Genomic DNA, 25,954 nt, shown 5'->3' with positions numbered 1-25,954 from the left:
CTCTGCTTTTTGCTGATGATGTGGTTCTGTTGGCTTCATCAAGCTGTAACCTCCAACTCCCACTGGAGCAGTTCGCAGCCGAGTGTGAAGCGGCCGGGATGAGAATCAGCACCTCCAAATCTGAGACCATGGTCCTCAGTCGGAAAAGGGTGGCGTGCCCACTCCAGGTCGGGGATGAGATCCTTCCCCAAGTGGAGGAGTTCAAGTATCTTGGGGTCTTGTTCACGAGTGAGGGAAGAATGGAACACGAGACCGACAGGCGGATCGGTGCGGCGCCTGCAGTGATGCGGACTTTGTATCGATCCGTTGTGGTAAAGAAGGAGCTAGGCCGAAAGGCGAAGCTCTCGATTTACCGGTCGATCTACGTTCCTGCCCTCACCTATGGTCACGAGCTGTGGGTCCTGACCAAAAGAACAAGATCCAGGATACAAGCGGCCGAAATGAGTTTCCTCCGCAGGATGTCCGGGCTCTCCCTTAGAGATAGGGTGAGAAGCTCGGTCATCCGGGAGGATCTCAGTAGAGCCGCTGGTCCTTCACATCGAGAGGACCCAGATGAGGTAGCTGGGGCATCTGATTCGGATGCCTCCCGGACGCCTCCCCGGTGAGGTGTTCCGGGCACGTCCCACCGGGAGGAGACCCCGGGGACGAACCAGTACATGCTGGAGAGAGTACGTCCTTCGGCTGGCCTGGGAACGCCTTGGGATCCCCCCGGAAGAGCTGGATGAAGTGCCTGGGGAGAGGGAAGTCTGGGCGTCCCTGCTAAAGCTACTGCCCTCGCGACCCGACCTTGGATAAGCGGTAGAAAATGGATGGATGGATGGATGGATTTTGCTTTTTTTCTTACGCTTGTGTAAGAAAGTTTCAACGAGTGTGATGTCAGGACGCCTTTTTGCAGAAGTCAGTCATCTGGAGAGTCGTCCCCCTTATCGTCAGATGAAACACGAGTTACATTTTCCTCTCTGCTGCTCCACTCAACGCACTTTTTTATTTTTTTTCTTCATCAAATTGCGTTACCCGTGCGCCATTTAAATAATGCAGCCTCCGAGGTCGGAAAGGGGCCATGTTTTATTTATAGAACGCTCATTAAAGGTGTTTAAATATCCTTTACAAGAGTCATCGAAGAATTTTAAAACATCCCCTTTATCTGCCCCTCAGTCCCCAAAACACATGAGAATGTGATGATGAGGAGTCACCCCCCCCCCCCCCCCCCCCCTTATTATTATTATTATTATTTTTTTTTTTTATATGTTGCTGACATTCCTGACGGGCTGCTTCTTAACAGATGCTATCTCACTCACACACACACACACACAGCCAATTAACTTGTTTTAATGCCAAGCTAATTAGCAAATTAGCATTCAGAGCTCATTCACTCGCGCTTTAATAAGAGCCAATTAGACCGCGGGCGCAGTGGGTGAATTTGCATTGATCTGCAGCCTGCACCGGAAATGTTGCGCTTAATATTTGATATTTGTTTATTTTCCAGCGGAAACTTTATCTAATCAGGCAGGTTAATGGGGAAGTGTGCCATCCACAGCGTGATACAATATGATTTGTAATGGCCTACAATTAAAACTAGTGCTGTTCCACTCCCATCCCACAGGGGTGGTAATGTAACTTGGAATCTGTTTGCCAACTTGCAAATGAATCAAGATGACACAAGCTAAAAAAAAGACAAAAAACTAAAAAAACAGTGATTACAATCTTTTATGCTGTTTGTACAATATTTTTGTGTCATTCATTGCTCTTCCTCTCTCTCAATATATTATAAACCCAATTCCAATGAAGTTGGGACGTTGTGTTAAACATAAATAAAAACAGAATACAATGATTTGCAAATCATGTTCAACCTATATTTAATTGGATACACTACAAAGACAAGATATTTAATGTTCAAACTGATAAACTTGATTCTTTTTAGCAAATATTCATTAAGTTAGAATTTTATGGCTGCAACACGTTCCAAAAAAACTGGGACAGGTGGCAAAAAAGACTGAGAAAGTTGAGGAATGCTCATCAAACACCTGTTTGGAACATCCCAGATGTGAACAGCCTAATTGGGACCATGTGGGTGCCATGATTGGGTATAAAAGGAGCTTCCCTGAATTGCTCAGTCATTCACAAGCAAAGATGGCGCGAGGTTCACCTCTTTGTGAACAAGTGCGTGAGAAAATAGTCGAACTGTTTAAGGACAATGTTCCGCAACGTACAATTGCAAGGAATTTAGGGATTTCATCATCAACGGTCCATAATATCATCAAAAGGTTCAGAGAATTTGGAAAAATCACTGCATGTAAGCGGCAAGGCCGAAAACCAACATTGAATGCCCGTGACCTTCGATCCCTCAGGCAGCACTGCATCAAAAACTGACATCAATGTGTAAAGGATATCACCACTCAGGAACACATCAGAAAACCAATGTCAGTAAATACAGTTCGGCGCTACATACGTAACTGCAACTTGAAAATCTACTATGCAAAGCAAAAGCCATTTATCAACAACACCCAGAAACGCCGCTGGCTTCTCTTGGCCAGAGCTCATCTAAGATGGACTGAGCCAAAGTGGAAATGTGTTCTGTAGTCCGACGAGTCCACATTTCAAATTGTTTTTGGTATTTGTGGAAGTCGTGTCCTTGGGGCCAAAGAGGAAAAGAACCATCCGGACTGTTATGGACGCAAAGTTCAAAAGCCGTCTTTTTCATGGACGGCCCTGCTTATTTCAGCAAGTCAATGCCAAACCACATTCTGCACGTGTTACAACAGCGTGGCTTCGTAGTAAAGGAGTGCGGCTACTAGACTGGCCTGCCTGCAGTCCAGACCTGTCTCCCATTGAAAATGTGCGGCGCATTATGAAGCGTAAAATATGACAACGGAGACCCCGGACTGTTGAACAGCTAAAGCTGTACATCAAGCAAGAATGGGAAAGAATTCCACCTACAAAGCTTCAACAATTTGTGTCCTCAGTTCCTAAACGTTTATTGAATGTTTTTAAAAGAAAAGGTGATGTAACACAGTGGTAAAGATGACCCTGTCCCATCTTTTTTGGAACCTGTTGCAGCCATAAGATTCTAAGTTAATGATTATTTGCTAAAAACAATAAAGTTGATCAGTTTGAACATTAAATATCTTGTCTTTATAGTGTATTCAAGTAAATATAGGTTGAACATGATTTGCAAATCATTGTATTCAGTTTTTTTTCCATGTTTAAAACAATGTCCCAACTTCATTGAAATTGGGGTTGTAGACCTGCACTAGGCTGGGAAGACTGAATCTGCAATAGGTAAGAAGCTTAATGTGAAGAAATCAACTGTGGGAACAATTATTAGAAAATGGCAGGCATACAAAACCACTAATAATGTCACTCGATCTGCCACACCGTGGGGTCAAAATGATCACAAGAACAGTGAGCAAAAATCCCAGAACCTCATGGGGGGACCTAGTGAATGACCTGCAGATAGCTGGGACCAAAGTAACAAAGGCTACCATCAGTAACACACTACGCCGCCAGGGACTCAAAACCGGCAGTGCCAGACGTGTCCCCCTGCTGAAGCCATTAGATGTCCAGGCCCGTCTGAAGTTTGCTAGAGAGCATTTGGATGATCCAGAAGAGGACTGTGAGAATGTAATATGGTCAGATGAAGCCAAAATAGAACTTTTTGGTCAAACCTCAACTTGTTGTGTTTGGAGGAGAAAGAATGCTGTGTTGCATCCAAAGAACACCATACCTACTGTGACACATGGGGGTGGAAACGTCATGCTTTGGGGCTGTTTTTCTGCAAAGGGACCAGGACGATTGAGCCGTGTAAAGGAAAAAATGAATGGGTCCATATATCGTGAGATTTTGAGTGAAAACATCATTCCATCAGCAAGGGCATTGAAGATGAAACGTGGCTGGGTCTTTCAGCATGACAATGATCCCAAATACACCAAGACAAAGGATTGGCTTTGTAAGGAGCATTTCAAGGTCCTGGAGTGGCCTAGCCAGTCTCCAGATCTCAACCCCATAGAAAACCCCAGCGACAGCCCCATAACATCACTGCTCTAGAGGAGATTTGCATGGAGGAATGGGACAAAATACCAGCAACAGTGTGTGAAAACCTTGTGAAGACTTACAGAAAACGTTTGACCTGTCATTGCCAACAAAGGGTATATAACAAAGTATTGAGATGAACTTTTGTTATTTACCAAATACTTATTTTCCACCATAATTTGCTCATAAATTCTTTAAAGAACAGTGTGATTTTCTGTATTTTTTCCTCATTTTGTCTCTCATAGGTAAGGTATACATATGATGAAAATTACATGCCTCGCTCATATTTTTAACTGGGAGAACTCACACAATTGGTGGCTGACTAAATACTTTTTTTGCCCCACTGTAATAGAATATATATATTTTTTAATAGCTGACCTCTGTAGTGACTTATGTGCAACTAACTGTCCACTGTAGTGACTGTTGTGCCGCTTTTGATATCAAAATACATATGTGGAAGAATACTGATTATTTGAATGGCTTGTGACTCATTGGTGACCCAAGACTTTTGTCCATTTCCCGTGCATGCCTGCTAATATAATCCCTTTCTGGTGGCTCCGAGGTGGCTCGTTACATCACAAATGGACCCCGCAGTTCTTGTAAACAGAACTGGGGGTCAATCATAAAAAGACCGCTGATGCCACTCTGGTGTGTTGTACAATCTGCCAACAATGTCAAAATATAGTAAGCATTGTTTGACGCATAAAATGGCTGCTCGGTGATGTTTTTTTTTTTTTCAGGCACCTCCCCCGCCGTGATAGATGCCGGGAAAGTGATGACCACCGAGAGCCGACGTGCTTGGATTGAAGAGAAGAGCCTCATTCTTAAGCAGACTTACTGGTAAGGAGAGCTGATAATATCTTGGTGAAGCAGCATGTGGTTGCAGTGTAACGTGAACCCCATTTTATCGTGGGGACCCACCCACAATGGGTGAAAATCAGCAATATAGGGAGAACACAACAAATTTTTTTTATTTATTAAAAAAAAAAAGCTATCTCTTGTCACATTTTTGAATTTTTATTTCATCAATAAAAATAGTGTGTAGCTTTTTAAAAGGTAAACGAAGTACAGTAATAGCTTGTAGCATTCAATTAAATAAATAAAAAAGTGTGACAGTTGTTTACGAATTAGGCTCATTTTTTAAAATTAAAAATTTATTTAACAAAGTGTGATATTTTCTAACACACAACAGTTTCCACTTTTATTCTTAATGAGAAAAAATAGTGGCATATTGTTCAACATTTATATTTTTTTGTGATCACCTTCCGATGCGGGCACTGTTTAATTTTGTTATTAGAATATGCGACAGTCAAATAAAAAAGCTAGTTGCAAATGGCACCCGAGCCAGACTTTAGACACCCCTGATTTATACACATTTAATCATATTAAAACATACTTTTTAAGGTATTCCTTAGGCCTTGTTTTCACTCGTTTCTTCACGAAGCTCTCCAAATAAGAGGTCGAGCGTGCGTGTTTCAAGCTGTTTGTCACTCCCAGTTGAAGTATACTGTAAAACTGACACATCCAACAAAAGTCAATTTAACATTGTATATTTAAACACTAAAATGTTCAACCATTAAAGTTGTATATTTAAACACTAAAATGTTCACCCAAACTATATTATGTTGTTCTACAAAAGTCTGCCAGATTAATAATCTATAATGTGAAATGCCATAGACAGCTGATACAAATGAACATAGTTACTGTAATTATAAACCTGTAAGCAACTGATACTTTAACACACATGGAGCAGTAACACATACAAACATCGCATACAACAATACTCATGTATATACAGTAAATCCTCAAGTTACGAACGACCCGTTTTACAAACAATACACCCAAAGTTCTCGAAGAAAAATGACCTATATTTACATACTATTTTCCAATGCGAACGGTTTTGGCATGGACGAGCGTAAGCGTCTATGTTGTGCTTCTTGCGTTGCGTAACCATGATTGGCTCAGTGCATTACGCATTGCTGTAAACTGCAAACTAGTTCTGTGGCAGAAGGCTGAAATCTGTCGTGCATGTAGACGGAAGTTCCACCAGCCTCGACCATCTAATTACAAATGTAATCTAAAAAAAGTCTGAAAATATTTTTTTGTCAAAAAATACAATCCGTACTATGTATGTTGTTTTATTGAACTTTAGCATCTCTTTAATTAAGACCGAACGGATAATGTCAGCGTAAACACGTCAAAATAGCTGTCCACATACTGTACTGTACTTCCGCCTACGAACATTCACCCAATCACAGATCCGAGCAGCAGCCGCGTAGTTTATAATGAACATGGAAGTTGTTGCATGGAACAAAGGGCTAAACAGTCAGAATGGCTCCTAAGAAAAGGGAAACTGCAAGCGACAGTGTTAGGAAGCACTGAGTGCAACCTGGAGATGGCTCTGTGTGCGTAACACAATGCAAGTAAGTACTCAATTTTTGTTGTTGTTTAGCTCTTTATTAGAGTGACAATTGAGGAAGCGATCGCTGCTGATAGCTTGAGCAAGGCAATCAAAAAATAATAAAAGTGATCAAAAGAAATGTGCAGCAAATTGGCCAACAGAGCAAGTTTTAAATGACGATGTGATGTCCCACTTTCTGAATTTTTTTCTGAACAGAAAAAGACTAGTTTCCGTGGATCGGTTTGTTGTACCAAAATCAACCAATGAATTAGAAAAGAAACAGAAAAAGGAAAAAAAAAACCTAAATCGGAATTTCCCAGTGTTATGTTAAAAGACTCTCAATGGAGCAACTGTCAGCCTTCTTCGCTTTCTCTTCCTTTGTTAAAGTTAATGAGCAATAAACAGTTAGGTTTATTTACTGTATTGGTTCTTTGTAATTGTGTTTTCGCATACAGCGGCTGAAATATTTAACACATCGCCATGTTTCTTACTAAATATACTTCCAAAGGTGCTATTGACCTGAATATGTAACCAGATATTGCGAACAACCCACATAATCCATACATACAAAGAAAGTACAACAAATCAGCTCAGAAATTAATTTGTGTGTAAAAATGTGAAATGACACAGGGAAAAAGTATTGAACATATGAAGAAAGGGAGGTGCAAAAAGGCACGGAAAGCCAAGACAACCCCTAAAATCTATCAATAATTAAACACCAATCCAGCCCCTTGTCAGTGCAAATGAATACCAGCTGGTTCAGTCCTAATTGATGGCCTACAAAAAGTTCTCATTGCCAAGGTGTGAATCAAGACACATCTCATGATGGGTAAGAGCAAAGAGCTGTCTCAAGACGGTTGCAAACTAATTGTTGCAAAACAGGAGCATAGTTAAGCTTCTGAACGTTCCAGTGAGCACTGTTGGGGCCATAATACGTAAGTGGAAAGCCAATCATACGACTATAAATTTGCCTTGATCAGGTGCTCCTCGGAAGATTTCTGACAGAGGAGTGCAAAGAGTAATCAGAAGAGTTGTCCAAGATCCAAGGACCACCCAAGGAGAGCTTCAAAAATACCTGGAATTAGCAGGTACTCATCACAAGGAAAACAGTGAGTAATGCACTCCACCACCATGGCCTGTATGCACGTTCACCACGCAAGACCCTATTGCTGAAAAAAAGCATGTCAAAGCTCGTTTGAAGTTTTCTGAACAACATTTGGACAGGCTAAATACTGGGAAGATATAGTCTGGTTGGATGAAAGTAAAATTTAACTGTTTGGATACCATAATGCACACCACATTTGGAGGAGAAATGGCACTGCACATCACCCTAAAAACACCATACCAACAGTGAAGTTCGGAGGCGGGAACATGATGGTGTGGGGCTGCTTTTCAGCAAATGGTACTGGTAAACTTCACATTATTGAAGGAAGGATGAATGGGCAAATGTACCGAGACATTCTTGACAAAAATCTGCTGCCATCTACGAGGATGATGAAAATGAAACAAGGGTGGACATTTCAGCAGGATAATGATACAAAACATGCTGCCAAGGAAACTCTCAATTGGTTTCAAAGAAAAAAAAATAAAGCTGCTAGAATGCCTCAGCCAATCACCTGACTTGAATCCAATCGAAAATCTATGGAAAGTACTGAAACTCAACGTCCATAACCAAAGCCCACGGAACCTTCAAGATTTGAAGACTGCTTGTGTGGAGGAATGGGCCAAAATCATACCAGAGCAATGCATGCGACTAGTTTCTCCATATAGGAGGCGTCTTGAAGCTGTCATTGCAAACAAACACTTTTGTACAAAGTATTAAATCAATACCAGTTGCTGTGTTCTATACTTTTCCCGTGTCATTTCACATTATTACACACAAGTTAATTTCTGAGTTTATTTGTTCTACTTTCTTTGTAGGTATAGATTACTTGGGTTGTTCGCAACATCTGGTGAAATTTTCATGTCAATAGCACCTTGGGAAATATATTTAATGAGAAAAATGGTGACGTGTTAAATACTTATTTCAGCCACTGTATTTCTTTTTGGACTGTATATATTTTTATTCACACATTAATAAAAAAAGGTCAGTATAACTTAGTTTTGGGCCTGGAATGGATTCATTGCATTTCCATTAGTTTCAGTGGGAAACATTTCTTTGGTTTACAAATGTTTTGGGTTCCAAACGGGATCATGGAACGAATTAAGTGCGTAACCCCAGGGTCCTCTGTATTCCGTCTCATCTGGGGGCGCAATGACTATTACTGGCACAATGTGGTACTACACTGAAGGTGTGACGCTATAAATTCGGACGTATTTTTACATTAGTCTCACAATTTTGCATCGTTTTTCTCGTGAGCTAATTTTATTAATAATCACAAAATTTATAGTATTTTGATATTAGTCTTGCAATATTTCACATTCCCCCCCCCCATAAGATATATATATAATTTTATCTCAAAAATGAAAAATAAATTGTATTTATTGTTATTCTCATAACATTATGACTGCAGTATTTCCTTGTAATTTTTTTAAATCACAGAAAAGGATTACTTTTCCTGCAATATTTTGACTTGATTCTCACAAATCATCTTTTTTCTTGTCAGATAAAAAAAATACTTATTTTCTCCTTATATTTTGATATTCTTGCAAAACCTTTTCATAGTAACATAATACAAAAATCACAAAAGTAATATTGCCTCTTTATTGCGAAATAATTTTTAAAATGACAAAAATACAGTTACGTGTAGGCTGTAAAAAACAGTAAACAATGATTTAAAAATCCACGAAATTGCGGGGCGCTAACGATGAACCGCGACATAAGCGGGAGAACACTGTATTTCCAACATGCTCTTGGTGTTTGTTCCCCTCATAATAATTAGATTTTCCCTGTGTACAGCGAGATGCCCAACTATGACATCCTCATCCCCGTCCTTCTCAAAGAAGGCATTGACCAGCTGCCCAATCACTGCAAGCTCACCCCAGGTAAGCCACCAATGGGGAGGCTGCTACCATAATGCAAATGTTTATTGATCTGTTTGGTGGAGGCCACACAATTAATCCTGATTACACAGCCCGATAAGAAACTGCAACGTAAAAGGACCTGTAAGCATCTGTAAGTGGTAGTCATCGATGTTATGGAAGCTTTTTGGATTTGAAGCGCCCATTTTAGGGTCATTTTGGACATTTCCAGGGGTCCTTCAAAGACAGACTCCTCCCTGAAAGCAGTTTCACACAGCAGCATGAAATTTAATAGCAATGTCTATCATGAGTAGACCCACAAAAAAAGTTTCAAGAACCCATGCTCGGAAACACACTGGAAGTCTGCCTTTTTGTTTCAAAGCATCCATTTTAGAGTAATTTTGATCATTTGTGAAGGTCCTTCTAAAACCACAGTCAAATCCAGTTTTACATAGGAACATGAAATTTAATAGCAATATCTATCATGAGTTGGCCCACCAAAAAGTCTCAGGAACCCATGCCCGGAAACACTTAAGTCTGCCATTTTTGTTCAAAGTGGCCATTTTAGGGTTATATTGCCCATTTCCACACGTCCTTCAAAGATGAGCTCTTATTGGAAGAGAATATGAACTCTCCCCCGTCCTTCTCCTGTCCTCCAACCCCCCCCCCCCCCCCCCCCCCCCCCCCCCGTGCGGAAGGCGTACCCCTGAGGCCCATGCTGGCACACCCCACTAAGGGTGTTGGGGAGGTGATGAAACGCTTCGACGAGACAGCATTCACCTGCGAGTACAAATACGACGGCGAGCGTGCACAGGTGAGTTTCATTCGTGTGTGTAAAGTGTTCCATGGGCGCGCACGCACACACACACACACACACACACACACACACACACACACACACACACAGTGTTCACTGGAGTGGAGTGTTCCTCTACTATTCACCTATTCTTTCAAGATAAACGTTAGTGCTGCTGTTCCCTTGGGCCTGTTGGCAGAAAAAGCACGGAGCTTCTGAGAGAAGGATGAGGAAGATTTTTGTGTGTGTTGAAGAAAGAGGCGAGAGAAACACATAAGAGGGGAGAAGAAAACATGTAAGACACAGCAGGAGGCGTCCGCATAAAGAGACGAAGATTGTAATGCAAACCCATCCAGCTTGCAGCGTTAATTCTGGACAGTCATGCCTATAAAGAGCCTTTTAACTGGGCTCCATCCAAATAAGGAGGCAGCTCAATGTCTTCTGCAGTTTTTATTTCACACAATGACCGGCAGGGGAACTCATGGTACGCCACACATCCTGTCCCACTCTATCACACACTTTGTGTGTGAGTGTGGTGAATAACAACAGTAGCCACCCATCAAATCAGTGAAGTGAGTGATTGTCTGCATATTTGGTAGGTTCATTAGTCAAAGTCAACGCTCATTGAACAGCACACTGGTAAAAAAGGGCAATAATTGAGACGCTGAGTCGACATCTGTAGCGTCGGTCAGTGTTGACGCATCCATCTCAAGGATTGATGTGTGCGCTATCAACCAATGATGTGTTTTAGGTCACACAGGTGATCGTTTTTGCCGGTCGTGTAAGAAATGTCCTGTAATACCAATAATACATCAGTTTTTATAAGACACTTTTTTGACATACTCAAAGGTACTTTGAGGTTGTTTTTTTAATTGATCTTTTTCTTACAGATAAGTTATAATTTTGCTTGTATTTCTTTATTCTTTTATTAATTTTGTATTTATGAAAACTACTAAAACAATTAAGGTTTACATAAACAAATACAATTATTTTTTTTCAATTTAAAGTATATATTTTTAATTATCTTATTTTTTATTTTGTGGTCTTTATTTATTTATTGCATACATTGTAATTAGGGTTGCCACAAATGATTATTTTGATAGTCGAGTTGTCACCGATAATTTTGTGTGATTAGTCTACTAATCGGATCAAATTTACAGTCATGGCTAAAAACATTGGCACCACAGGTGACTGTAAATTGTAGCTTATTGCACCAGCAAGCAGCTGCTTTTGTGGAATTAACTTCCATCTTGAAGTGTGTAAGGTATGAGCAAAATATAATTAAGATAATAGTACATTTGACTTTAAATAAACTTTGCAGCTTGTACCAGCATTCCTGACATGTTTATGTATCATAGTGCAAATTAAAATGCAGTTGATATGCTGGTCTTTAACATTTTTAACTGTAAATGTTTTCAAGTTATAATATTACTATTATATGGATTTATTATTCATCATTATTTATTCTTTATCAACATAATACATGGAATATTAAATGTTTTATACACTATCATATGTAGGCCTATTTTTATTTTTTAATTCAAGTTTTCGAATTAATAAATTTGATTCATTCGTGGGTTAAAAAGACATGAGGTTTTAGCAAATGACCAGTGTTGGACAAAGTGTTACTTCCCGATTGTATCGTTATCTCTCACGGTACAGTGTCCAGTATTTAGAGCGATCACTACTCACAATAATGGCAAAGCAGTAGCTGTCTTTTGTGTGTTTTATTATTGTTATTTTTTTTTATCGAGTGCACACAGCAGCTCCAGATTGTTTCCACTTGTACGCCTCTTGAGCTGATCAGCCGCCGCTATGGATGCCAGCATGTGGCCAAACAAAAATGTCAAATCTCGCAGCAATTAGGCTCCTCTCTCGGCACACAAGACTGAGAAAAACAGACGGCCCACAGCCGGCAAATGAGCTGAAACATCTTTTGGATGAGACAAGTTTAAATGTCTGGAATGTTTGATGCTTTTTCCATGCCCGGCAGCATCTGTTACGACGACGACATTGTCTGCCATTGTCCCTTTGTTCCAGAGCTAAGCGTCAGTTTGACGTCTCTGAAATATCCATTTAGAGCGGAACGTAAGCAAGTTGCCAACTGAGTGGCAATGTCCCTAAATGGAACATGGGTGTAAATTTAGGCGAGATCTAATTAAATTAATGTAGCGCATCACAAGAAAATGTTTGCTAAAATATTTACCTGTGCCAGGGAAGTTATGTTTTTTTCAATTATTCTTTCTGGAAGGTGTTTGTTTTGTGGTGGGTATCCGGCGGGTGGGGTGATGTAATCTTACGTAATTGGCACACTATAGATTGGTATGAATAAAGATTACAGTGACTCGAGTTATTGCTGGAAAATATTTTACAGTGAATATGAAATCAGGTCATTTCTTTTATATAATTTAACAAGAAATAAGAACATTTTGAAATTTTACAGTGGCTGCAGGGCAAGGGAATCGGGTCCGACTGCGAATAGTGAAAATCTGCAAACAATTGACGCCCATTATAATTTAAGCATTTTCCACAAAAAGCGGGGTTGGTCTCTCCCCCCCAAACAAAAACAAAAAATAAATCTCTGCGTCTTGGCCAAATCTCCGACTGTGTGGGGGTCGACTATACAAGTATTTATTTACTTATTTTTAATAAATAATTTAGCAAATGTACTTAACGTAACAGTAGCATAACTTTAACTTAATATCAGCATACATGGAGGGGGGGTAAAGAAAATAAGGGAATGTGACTTGAATATAAACGCTTATGTGTTAAGAAATGAGCAGAACTTGAGTTTTAGTAACAATGTAGCTCCTTTCAAAACATGCAATACATAAAATCACAACTAAATACTTTAGTTGGAATCTTCTCCAAATTATTTGAATGAAGATCTTGTCGATTTTAAGTATGAGTGCTGTGGCAGTATGAAGTGAAGTGGGACACTGACAGGGTCTTATTTTAGTTGTGGACTATGGACGTAACAGTTGCCTATAGAACTACGAATGTATGAGTGGCAATTTGGATTCACTCGTGAGTCCGCTTGAAAAAAACAGACTCATATTTTTTGCATTTGAATGAAAACAAATCAAAATGCGAATTTTATTCTGACAAGAACTGAAATCCTTTGTTCACTTTCGGCGCCATTTTGACTTAGCCTACTGCACATGCGCATATGTACAGTTGTAGCCGACCATGGAGCCGTAGTCTCCCCCAAGATGTTAATCGCCACGAAACGAAGTGTCCAATGCGCGCGAGGGGCTGCATGCATGTTTATAGTAGATTGGGAGCACAGTGGATGAATTGGATAAAGTAATGCAAGATTCATTTAACACCGTGGCAGATGATTGAGAGCTAGCCAGCTATCTCTACCTAGCAGCTAAGCTAACTAGCTGTCTTAGTAGAAGCAGATGTTGCCAGCCAGCGTGGATTCACACATTTTTCTCTGGTGAGGTAACAAAATCTCAACCCCCCCTTCCCCCCCCCTCCAAATAATTAAAAAAACATGCAACCAGGACTTTACCAGGGGGCTATAGATAGTTTTCCATCCATTTTGTATACCACTTATCCTCTCTAGGGTCGTGGGCACGCTGGAGCCTATCCCAGCTGACTTTGGGCAAGAGGCGGGGTACACCCTGAACTGGTCGCCAGCAAATCGCAGGGCACTTAAAAACAAACAACTATTTGCACTCACATCCACGCCTACGGGCAATTTAGAGTCCTCAGTCAACCTACCATGCATGTTTTTGGGTTCTGGGAGGAAACCGGAGTACGTAGGCACGGGGAGAACGTAAACTCCACTAAAGTGAGGCCTGATGTGAACCCGGGTCCTCAGGACTGTGAGGCAGATGTGCTAACCAGTTGTCCACCGTGCCACTTCGACGGTTTTCAATTAATCAAATTGGATCTTTTGGAATTTGTTGGACAATGGCGTCTTTATTTCGGAATAGTATAATAGTAACAATTTGTGATTTGCTAGTCTTTCGTTACTGTCAATGCGAATAGCAATATTCGAGTATGGGCTCTATATTTTTGTTTCACAAAGATAATTGGCACAACTTTAAAACTTTATAATTGAGGACAAGTTAATTGCATTATGCGGTGGGGGGTGCATCAGAGTGCTCATCTTCCAGCGCTGTACCATTGGTTTGCTCCCTATAATTATCTTTTCGCAGTGTAATCCTGCTCAGACGTTCCTGGCGACTGTATGTAAGCTTTGCCTAACATGGAGTGGTGTTTTTAAGTGGAAACACTAATACAGCAAAAAGTGCGTGTGTTACTGTCCTGTGACGAGACAGCCATTAAGCCTGCTACAGTGCTGTGTGGATCGACACCGTCAGGAGTTTCGATGCTTCTGATACCAGAAGATCAATTTTCAAGTATAGTTTATTGATACTTCAAACATTTGAGGTACTGTATTTCGAGTATCGTATCAGAAAAAAAAGAGGTGGTTTCGATTACCAGATGCACAGAAGGAGCACAGCGACACAATCGCCACGCAGCAAAAGCCAAAATCTATTAGTGGTGGTCAAAATGGGGCCCGCCACACATATAAGTATATGAGGAACACTGTAATTCAACACTGACAGAAAGCATATTGAAAAGAAGTTATTTTTGATTGGTTGAAATATACCAAATTTGAATGTACAGCGGAACCTCAATTTAACGGATTAATAGGGACGGGGTGTCGTCCGTTACAGCGAAATGGCCCGTTATATTAAAGCTTTTTTTTGTTGTTGCCTTATGCACACATATTACTATACAGTACAATATTATTTTGTTCCTTTTTTCGTGACCTATAACGCCCAGTACAATAAAAAAAATATAAAAAAGCTTGAAAATGTTTGAAAAGTATAAAACTTTATCCAAACTTACCTACTGGTGTGCTTGTCATCCTAGTGACTTGTGGCAAGTCGAGGCTGGTGGCTTTCATGAGCTGCGGAGGACTTAGTGTGCTTCTTATTTCCAAATCTATTAATTAGATGCCATAGATGAACAGCTTGACAAAAAAACTGTTACTGTACCAAAAATAGCATGTTCCAGACTCGAGAACGCTAGAACTCCTGCCATCATGGCCGCCACGTCAATGAATCGACTGGAAATGTCACCAAATTCAACATGGCCACGTCATACATTGCCTTTGATAGGAATGTCGCCACATTAAACATGGCCGCCACATAGGCACGGCATGTCTGTTGGCTAAATCTAGTTTTATATCTGTGACCTGGAACTAACAGACTTTATCAACACAGGTTTAAGTGACGGTAGGAAACTATTTTTGGACAAGTACTGTACAGATGCTTCCAATATCTTCCAATATCCGTTAAATAGGGGTCCATTAAATCGAGGTTCCACTGTATGTAATTTTTCTCAGTCCATAAATTTGTAACTTCAAAATGAAGTTTAAATTGAACTAGGGCTGCAATGCTTATTGGAATAACTTAGATAATTTGATTTCTGCATCGAAGTTTCACAGGATCATTTTTTCACACAGAGCAGTCGCACCCACCATTCCATGTAGAACTAATTTGGTGTGATGGCGGCAAGACAGGAGTAGAGTCTGTAAAATACAGAGAATGTCTAAAGTTTGGGATCCTCTCGCACTTAAAAAGAAGATAAAATGAAATGTTCACTACAACTGCAGGTTTACAATCCCCAACACAGAAGGTAACGTATCGATGTTAGCAAATTTAATATACCTGGGTAGCATACCATCACTACTTAGAAGGTATTACAATGCTACACAGAGCACTTGCAGTCGCTTGAACAAACTGTAATAAAACAAACATGTAACAAGCACATTCATTCACATGCTGCTCACACAACTTCAAGTAACTCCATCCATCCATTTTCTGCACCGCTTATCCTCACGAGGGTCACGGGCGTGCCAGAGCCTATCCCAGCTATCTTCGGGCTAGAGGCGGGGTACACCCTGAACCAGTCGCCAGCCAATCGCAGGGCACATATAAACAAACAACCATTCGCGCTCACATTCACGCCTCCGGGCAATTTACCTACCATGCATCTTTTTGGGATGTGGGAGGAAACCGGAGTACCTGGAGAAAACCCACGCAGGCACGGGGAGAACATGCAAACTCCACACAGGCGGGGCCAGGATTTGAACCGCGGTCCTCAGAAGTGTGAGGCAGATGTGGTAACCAGTCACCCACCGTGTCGCCTCCAAGTAACTCATCACGCAGATTGGCTAACTGGTTAGCCAGTTAACAGCCAACCTAGTCCACGCTCTCATTCATGGACATCCGTGTCACTCACCAGTCCAGGCCCTGCCTTTTAAAGCCATACAGGCCAAATTCACACTCCAATTCAGATTTAACAAAACATTTTTTTGTTAAATCCAATCTTTTTATGTAGTCATTCACATTACAAAAACAAATGCGACCGTGAAATGACACACGTGCACCAAACCCGACGTGAAATTGCGAATGCGCACAAACACTAGGCACCCTGTCTTTACAGAAGTAAAATGGGTCCCACATGTACATCTCATGACACATTTGTGGCAATTTCATGAATTTTGTGATTAAACCGACTGGGCCCCCCATTTATTTATCGTTTTAAAGCATCTTCTTTTCACTGTTGACTGTTTCCTGCTCCTTCGTCTGCCATTGCTTGTTGTACGTGTCTGTTTTGTCCAACACTTGTGACGGTTTTCACCTTTTAATGACATATACCTGGAGGTCGGATTAGCGCAACTGGAATGTCCAGATTCCAGTGGCATCGGATACATACCCGATTTATAGCTACATACTAAAGAGGCCTGGATCAAATTTGAAGAAATTTAAATTGTACTGTTCACATTGATATAAAAATAATCAGATACATTCCACATTGGTTAAAAAAATAAAATAATTGACCTGCAGTGTGAACATAGCCACTAAGTCAGAGGGTTTGACTGCAGAAGGTGAGGATGGCAACCTGAAGTGGACAAAAATTATACCGGAACACCTGCACCTCTCATTTACTTGTGTTTAATAATGCAAACTAGTTGATGGGATAATCGATAGAATACTTTATTCTAAAAATATTTGATCGCTGCAGCCAAAATTTTGACATGGAAAATCCCATTGAGGATGTTCCCCATTGATCTAAGTTTTTTTCAAAGCCTAAATTTTTTCAATATGTAAATGTATGGCTGCGGCCTTTTGAAGTCTGCGCTTTTTGAAGTGTGTTGTCCCTGATCGTTTTAATAACCAGCCAGCCATTTTCGATACCAATTATCCTTGTTTGGGTCACAGTTGAGCTAGCAGGGAAGATTCTCTCTTTTAAACACTTCATTTTTTATTGGAATCCAGGCTGTACTGATGGTGTTTTTTTATTTTTTTTTTTTTTTATTTGCCGAACAGATTCACATCCTGGAGAGCGGCGAGGTTCGGATATTCAGTCGCAACCAAGAGGACAACACCAGCAAGTACCCCGACATCATCTCTCGTATCCCCAAGGTAAAGCATTGCCAAAATATAGCAAAATGGTATCAATGCATTAACTTTAGCCACCTGGGTGGAACCTCGCTCCATTAATGTTACAGATGTCACGCATTTAATCTTTGTTAGTTCAAGATCCCTCACCAAGATTTATGCCAGCCTGTTTAGACAAGTCGGGCATGATGTAATTGCACCCTCTTGGTTGTGTGAACTACATTATGCCTCCATTGTATGAAGAATTAGCAATTGTACAACGTAATCTCGTGGATGCCAAGTTTCACAGCTTTCACATGGGAAAATAAAATTATCGTGTTTTCCGCGCAGCCTCTTTATCCACTTAAAAACAAATAAATGCTTCCCTCAAATAGATGCCGTGTAATTAAGTAACTGGAATAATTTCAGTTCGTAGGCTCTCTCATTCACACACGGACATTTAAAATTGAACTGTTGAGTCCAGTTGAACACCAACCAAAACACCAGGTTGGATATAGTCCTTTTTATTGGGTTTTAAACTTGACTAGATTGTGCAATTTCTGGTGAATGCTGAATGTAATCATATAGAATGATATGGAATACTGTTAAATAATACAGAATGTTATGGAATAATGTAGAATGATGTGGAATAATATTGAATGAGGTGAAAGCTCACCTACAAAGCTCCAACAATTAGTGTCCTCAGTTCCCAAACCTTTATTGAATGTTGCTAAAAGAAAAGGTGATGTAACACAGTGGTAAACATGACCCTGTCCCAGCTTTATTGGAACGTGTTGCAGCCATAAAATTCTAAGTTCATGATTGTTTGCTAAAAACAATAGTTTATCAGTTTGAACATTAAATATCTTGTCTTTGTAGTGTATTCAATTAAATATAGGTTGAACATGATTTGAAAATCTGTGTATTCTGTTTTTTTACTGGAATTGGGTTGTAGAAGATGTCAGAAAAGTATGTGTGTTAAAAAGTTGGAAAATTTGGTGGAAAAGGTGACATTTTTGAAAATAGTTTCAGGCGGACTAATGTTGAATATGTCATACAGGAATTGTGTGGGTCAAAAATATATGATATAATATATTATTTATTTTCGTATTTCTATATCACAGATTTTCACTTATTGGGGGGTTTGGAACGTAACTCCTGCAATGGAGGGGGGTTTCCTGTAACGTCAAGCTCATTTTACAACATTCCTCATATAAATTATTTGGTTTTGAAATTGAGTGTATGTCGCCGCTACGCAACCCGTAAAAATACCAATTACTGCTTTTCTTTTGACATTTTGTTACTTTTTTGACTTAGTGATGTGTAGATACTCAAATAAATAAATAAATAAATAAATACCTCGTGAGTTGTTCCGGGCACGTCCCACCGGGAGGAGACCCCGGGGACGACCCAGGACACGCTGGAGAGACTACGTCCTTCGGCTGGCCTGGGAACGCCTCGGGATCCCCCCGGAAGAGCTGGATGACGTGGCTGCGGGGGGGGAAGTCTGGGCGTCCCTGCTAAAGCTACTGCCCCCGTGACCCGACCTCGGATAAGCGGTAGAAAATGGATGGATGGATGGATAAATCAAAACTCTAGCTCGGCACTTTTTATATATGCAATGTAATTTGAGTTGTGAGCTCGGTCACAGAGCAAATTAAACTCATGTCAAGGTACCACTTTAATTAAAAAAAAGAACTCTCACTTCACCTTAAGTCGTTCCTCGTCCCACTGTTGGTCATTTTGCCGGGTCTGCAGCTGCCATTTTGTGTTTGCCGCTTGGACGTGGAGAGTCATTAAGCTGACGATTGCAAGACGGCCCGAGGTTAACCGAGAGTGAGCGCTCGCTTCTTTCGTGCCCGCTGAGCTTGTTTTTTTTCACCCCCTCCTGTCTAGTCGAGAGCTGCAATTAAATAGCAAATGAGGCTACATGGGTTTATTAGAGCCGTTCTCATTCACGCTCCTTGGCGCGTGGCTGGTATTGTAATGTCAGTCGTATATATGCAGGCCTGGGCTTTAATTGCGTTAAAATATTTAATTGACTTACTTGCATGATTGCGTCGCTCAGTAGAGGTTGTTTGTTTGTTGTGCTGCGCAGTTGCCCCCATTCACAGTCCAGATAAACTACGCTAAATGACGTGTGTCTGCTTCCCATCGAGTATGAGGTTTCGACGGGTCTCCAATGAAGCTTGGATGTTTTACTTATGAAGAAATTGCTTCCAGAAGTATGAAAAATATAGATTGTTGTCAAGTCATCAACAGAGACAGCCCACACGTGTGAATATTCTCAACTTTTGTGTGTGAATATCTTGAAAACTGCGTTACGTTTGTCTCTGAAATAAATGTGTGTGCCCGCTGATCCACAAACGCACTAACAATTCACAAGCAGAATTGAATATTTACAAATAAGTCATGATAAATGCACACACAACATTAAAAAATGCGTGTAAATCGCAGATATATTCGTGATTCTAAAAAAAAACATGTAAATCGCGGCTATATTCGTGGCTCTGAAAAACACGTGTAAATCGCAGACATACTTATGGATCTGGAAATCGTGTAAATTGTGAATACACAGTATTTGTCGATCTGGAAAAACGTGTAAATCGCAGATATGTTTGTGTAAATAATTTTGAGACAAATCTCTCCCCATATTTTTCCACTGCAATCTCAATCGAGAGCGCTGTGATGCCGTGTCAATAATGTTTTTGCGTTCCATTTGAGTTAAGTGACCCGCTGCAACGCTTCTTCCAGATGGGACACACTATTATCACAGTACCGCCACATACATGCGCCCCACATATGCGCGTCACAGACAAGCCAGTACGCCACTGTGTCTGGCTCGTGGCCAACACGTACCTACATTGACGCTGGCCCGCTATTCATTTTAAATGACAAGTCTGCGCTGTCAACTCATCTGGACTACTAGTGAGCAAGCTATGTACCTTGTAAATGCCAGTAAGCCGGTTAGCTCCTCCCACCACAAGTCACCTACAGCTTTTCTTTCTCGACATTATCAATGCTCCTACATTTGTCATGGGAATAAAACCAGAAGTTGTTTCCCTGACATCATGTATGATCGTCTCAAAATTACGTGTGTGTGGGTGTGTGGGTGTCTGGGGGGTGGGGGGGGGGGTCGGCTTTGGGATTCTATATTGCTAACTGCAAAGATTGCCTGCTTAATTTGTCTGTCGTTTTCATTTCACTCATTGTTACCATCACAGAGTCCTGTGCAAAGTTTTTAATAACTTTGTTATGAAGCTAGCAAAGCTAGCAAATCTTACTCTCTATCAATTTCTATCTGTCTGTCTGTCCCGATAGTTATCGTGCATCCCTAAAAATTACTATAGCTTTACTTACAAAAAATGTGTGAAATAAATATACAGTAAATGACTGAATTGGATAACTGGATGGATAACATCATCTTCTACCTTATAAAAGCACCTCAAATATTCCTCAATAACAAACAAAATACTGTACATATTGGCATGGTCTCACAGCTGTGTAGCAAGTGCAAACTTGAATAGACGTCGCACACTAGAACAAAGACCCCACTTCATCTTGTTTTTACCTCATAAAACTGCTTCAAATATTCCTCGACGACAAACGAATGCATATTGACATGGTCTGACGGCCGTGCAACAAGTGCAAAGCCAAATAGACATCACACTGAAAAAACACACTGAATAGACTTCTTATACCTTTATAAAAGTGGCTCATATATACCTCAACGTCAAACAAACTACATATCAGCATGGTCTTACAGCCCTGCAACATTTTCTTTCATCCTCCAAGACCTGGCACAATGTCAAGTCCCATCTTGTCTCTTTGTGACTTTTTAATGAAACCTCTTCCCCTCACCTGTGTCGTGCCTCTCATCCTTCTTGGGATTGTGGGGGGGGGGGGGCTTTATACATTCTTGTCACCTTTTTTCATTTGTGGCTCCTCGCCTCTGGTACTTCACACTCATACATTCCTTCTATTCCCTTTTTTGACTGACTTCTCACTTTTTTTGTGATTCTGGGCTGTCGGCGTCTCTTTATCGCCTTCGCGCAGCTTCTACTTTTTCGTTCTCGGCACACCGACTCTTTCACCACCAGGTGTTTGGCTTCCTTCTCGTTCTTCTCTGTTTGTTTTTATCTACGCCTCTCCTCAATCTGGCGACCCTTCACTTAGCACCGACGGCGTTGAATGCATTGCAACTGATTGACTCTTTTTTTGGCCATCGCTATGTTTCTTTGGGAGAAAAAATCGACAGTTGGTCAATCACGGAGGAAACATCTTGGAATTAGCGTGGGGTTGTCACAGCGACGCGGCTGCACAATGGATGTCGGGAGTGAGGCCTATGGCGAGGACACAACGCTTTGCATTTCAATGAGGCAAAAGTGGCTCGGTGTTAATATAGATGCATTAGCCGCTCACTAGGGCTGACTCTAATTTAAAAGCTTCCAGTTTACAAGCGCTTACGTCTGATATGTTGTGATGGGCCGGGTGTCAAAGTAGTCGTCGGACTGACACCGCATTAAAGAACATGTGTATGTGGAGCCCATCTAAAACGGGGTATAGTCAACACTTGCCTATTCCTGGGTTGCTATTCACCAATTTACCTACAGTGAACCCCAGTTTATTGTATTATACGTAATATAATTAAGCACCTGTTGTCACTCTGTTCTCCAAGTTCCAAGTCAAAGCGTGTTTGCTTCAAGCTTTATTTGTCTCTTCCTGTTGAAGTTTACTGTAAACTGAGTCTCATGAGGCCATAACCCTGACACAGCTGACACAAAAAACAACAGCGAAATAAAAAATGTAAAAATACATTCTATTTTTAAACGCTAAAATGTTCACCCAAACCATATAATTTCTTTGAACGAAAGTCAGACTGAGAATCATCTTAATTGGACAAGTAAAGAATAAAAAAAGAATTTGTCTCCAGTATATGGAGCCATTCTAGTTCTACAGAAAACAAGCCACTTTGACCAAATATACATTTAGGACATTAAAACACAAGTACCGAGTGTCATTGAAAAATGTAAGGTACCAGTAATGTGACAATGCTGATACAATGACAATTGTGCAAATGATGCTGAGCGTCGTCAAGCAATTCAAAGTGACTAGTACTGCAATCATTCTAATAAAACGACAATTGTGCAAATGGTGGAGAGTCCTCAAGCACATAATTAACAATTAGCATAGTAATACTGATCAACAAGTTATGCAAATCATGCAGAGTGACAAAACGACAACGAGTACGGTAATAATGTCACAACAGAGATGTGTAAAATTGGCAACGTTGCTATGGAATTCTAAGTGTTTAAGACATTAATTTAAAGAGGGAAGCAGCTATCAGAATGTCTGCTGGTTTTTAGTGTGCGTTGTTCAATAACGCCCTACCTGAGGGAAGGAATTTGGGGAAGTCCGCTGACTTAATGCCAATGTATAATGTAAAACGCCATAGATGGTACGCTAATGGGAATTAGCATAGATGTCATCTGGTAACTGCATTGTGATTGCAAATGCTTCTCGTCATTGTAATTGTGGTGAATGACAACCAGACTTCGGTGTTGGCCGCACATATGGATTTGCCATCGTAAATATTGAACAGGTTCAACATTTACGATTGTTGGCCCCGGCCATTTTACAAGCTAATCAGGGAGGAAAAATAACTCATAACACACCACAGGATAATTGCATGGGATAATCTTTTAGAGACTTGATAATCTGGCCTTTGTTGACTCTGATCGGAGGCAGTATTGGTCCTCCGTCTATTATGTGTAATTGGCTATGGTTCCAGTTCATGTCACAATCACAGAGTACCGAGCTTCGCCGAACTTAGTGTTTAGCACACACACAACGATTTGTTATCGTAAATATTGAACAGGTTTAATAGTTCTGATATATATATATACATATATATATACATATATATATATATATACATATATATATATATATATATATATATATATACATATATATATACATATATATATATATATATATATATATACATTTATATATACATATACATATATACATATACATATATACATATATATATATATATATATATATATATATATATACATATATACATATATACATATATATATACATATACATATATACATATACATATACATATATACATATACATATATACGTATACATATATATATACATACGTATACATATATATATATATATATACGTATATACATACACATACATATGTATATATATATATATATATATATATATATATAAATGTTATGTTTGTGTGCGTAATATGTGCGTGCGTTGTGTGTGGTGTTAGTTTTGTGTTAGTGTGTATGTCTTATGCGTTTGTGTGTGCACTGTTATAGGTTTGTGTGTGTTAATGTCGTGTATTGTGTGTGTTATGTTTGCGTATTTGTTACGTTAGTGTTTGTCTTGTTTGTGTAGTGCTTATCTTAATGTGTGTGTGTGTTTCCGATTGGGTTTTTTGCCTGTATAGATTACATTTACACTTACCACACACAAAATTCAGAGAGCTATAAAGGGTAAAAACAAATCATAATCACTTTAATTTGTTTTAGTCTGTTCCAGTACTTTTTGCTCACCCAAAAAAAACAAAAAAAAAAACAATGTGACCGTTGGGGTACATCTCTTTGACAAGATTGTAAATAAAAAATGTAAACGTTTGTGTTAGCTTCTCACACTATCCGCACATACACTTTAGTTTTATCTCAATTTATGGTTTTCCTCCGCAGGTGAAGAAAGACTCTGTGGTCTCATGCGTGCTGGATTCGGAGGCGGTAGCATGGGACCGCGAGAAGAAGCAGATCCAACCCTTCCAGGTCCTCACCACTCGTAAGAGGAAGGTAGGAATAAGACTTGGACCCCCTCAATGCCATAGGAATGAAAAAGTTGCCTATTTCAAGGAAAAAAGGTTTCAACGAACTCTGCCGCTCATAGCAAAAATCTGTGAAGAAATGATGCCTCCCCTAAAAGGGATTTGTAATTGTGTATAGTTGCCATAAAATGGTGACAATGTACTTAAAATGAAGATGATCATAAAGCATCAACACCATGCTTTCAGCATATACACAATCATGAGCCCATGTTACATAAACCACGGTATTAAGCAGTTAAATTATGCAACACAAACGGACCACCTTCACATGAGCCTCATCAATAGTATTAGCTAGCGTGCTAGTTTAAATAGCACAAACTGATATGGCATCACACATGGACAAACAAATATGCACACTAGTACTTTACACAAATGGTATTAAGACATTAAACGCAACTTTTGACATTTACTGTATTGACAATAATACATTTTAGGAAATATAGCCAAATTATAACAGCAAAGGAGACTACATGGGATATTGGTCACTGCATCAGGAGGGAAGCAAAAACATACTTTCCCTTTTGACAGTGCACTACAAAACCAACATAGCATGAAATCTCGAACACAGGCGAAATACCTCAATGAATTAAACCTAACAGCAATAGCGCCAAAGTAATACTTAAATTTTTTTGGCTTGAGCATATAAACAGAAAATGGGTTTTCTGCGAATAACATAGGATATGTTCCCCCCAAAACTTGCTAATGCAGAACCATTAATATGTAGGGTTCACTGTGTTATGTTTTTATACACTAAATTGCTATTTTCTTTCTTGCAAATGCATACAAAAACATTTTGAGGGTGATTTTTGTGTGGCTGGAACAGATTAATAGCATTTCAATTAATTTCAATGGGGAAAATTGATTTGTTACGCAAGTACACTGCGTTATGAGCTTGGTCATGGAAATAATTCTTTTTATTATTTTCTTCAAATGTATAAAAAAAAAAATTACTATACTAAGAAAAGTATAATACAGTAATTTACAAAACAGTGGTTAAAGAATAGAAATGATAAACGCAAACAGGTAATGAATTAGTCGCTTATACATACCTGATTATTTACGTTTGAAAAGAAGTAGGGCGATAAAGAACAGGAAGTGGTGGTGCGCAGGTGGAGGTACTGATGGAGTAAGATGATCCAGTAGCAGGAGGAGGAGAAGATTGATAAGGAGTCATCAAATAGATGGAGCAGAAGGAGGGGTGAAGATGAGATGGCGGCGGGAGAGGCTTTGTCTGATTGTAAATGTCAGCCGGGTGTTTTTTCACTTTTGATCAGAATAATGGCATTCGCATGCCGCACAAATCACATGGTGGCGGCGGAGATGTCCTCTTTCCCGGGTGCTGACATGGGAGCAAATGAAGAAAAGGGCAGGAAGGATGAGGTGCTGGCGCTAATGGAAAAACGTCAAGATGAACGTTGTTGTTGTGCTTTTATTCTCAGGGACGCCTCAACCTCCACCATAGACTT

At 40.0% G+C, this 25,954-nt stretch overlaps 1 protein-coding gene across 5 annotated transcripts in view; it reads left to right on the top strand.

Moving 5' to 3' along the window:
• The window catches only part of lig1 (ligase I, DNA, ATP-dependent), a 63,925-nt gene that overhangs the window by 18,942 nt on the left and 19,029 nt on the right, over positions 1–25,954 (top strand). For all 5 annotated transcript variants that reach the window (XM_061797796.1, XM_061797795.1, XM_061797794.1 and 2 more), the window contains 5 exons: positions 4,770–4,869; positions 9,330–9,415; positions 10,090–10,205; positions 17,546–17,641; positions 24,346–24,456. In XM_061797796.1, the coding sequence (XP_061653780.1) occupies positions 4,770–4,869; positions 9,330–9,415; positions 10,090–10,205; positions 17,546–17,641; positions 24,346–24,456 (509 nt within the window). The remainder of the gene's footprint in view (positions 1–4,769; positions 4,870–9,329; positions 9,416–10,089; positions 10,206–17,545; positions 17,642–24,345; positions 24,457–25,954) is intronic.

The sequence above is a fragment of the Phyllopteryx taeniolatus genome, chromosome 14, assembly GCF_024500385.1.
Source record: "Phyllopteryx taeniolatus isolate TA_2022b chromosome 14, UOR_Ptae_1.2, whole genome shotgun sequence".
NCBI lineage: Eukaryota > Metazoa > Chordata > Actinopteri > Syngnathiformes > Syngnathidae > Phyllopteryx > Phyllopteryx taeniolatus.
The sequence above is the reverse complement of the archived record's forward strand: the minus strand, read 5'-3'. Positions and strand labels throughout refer to the sequence as shown.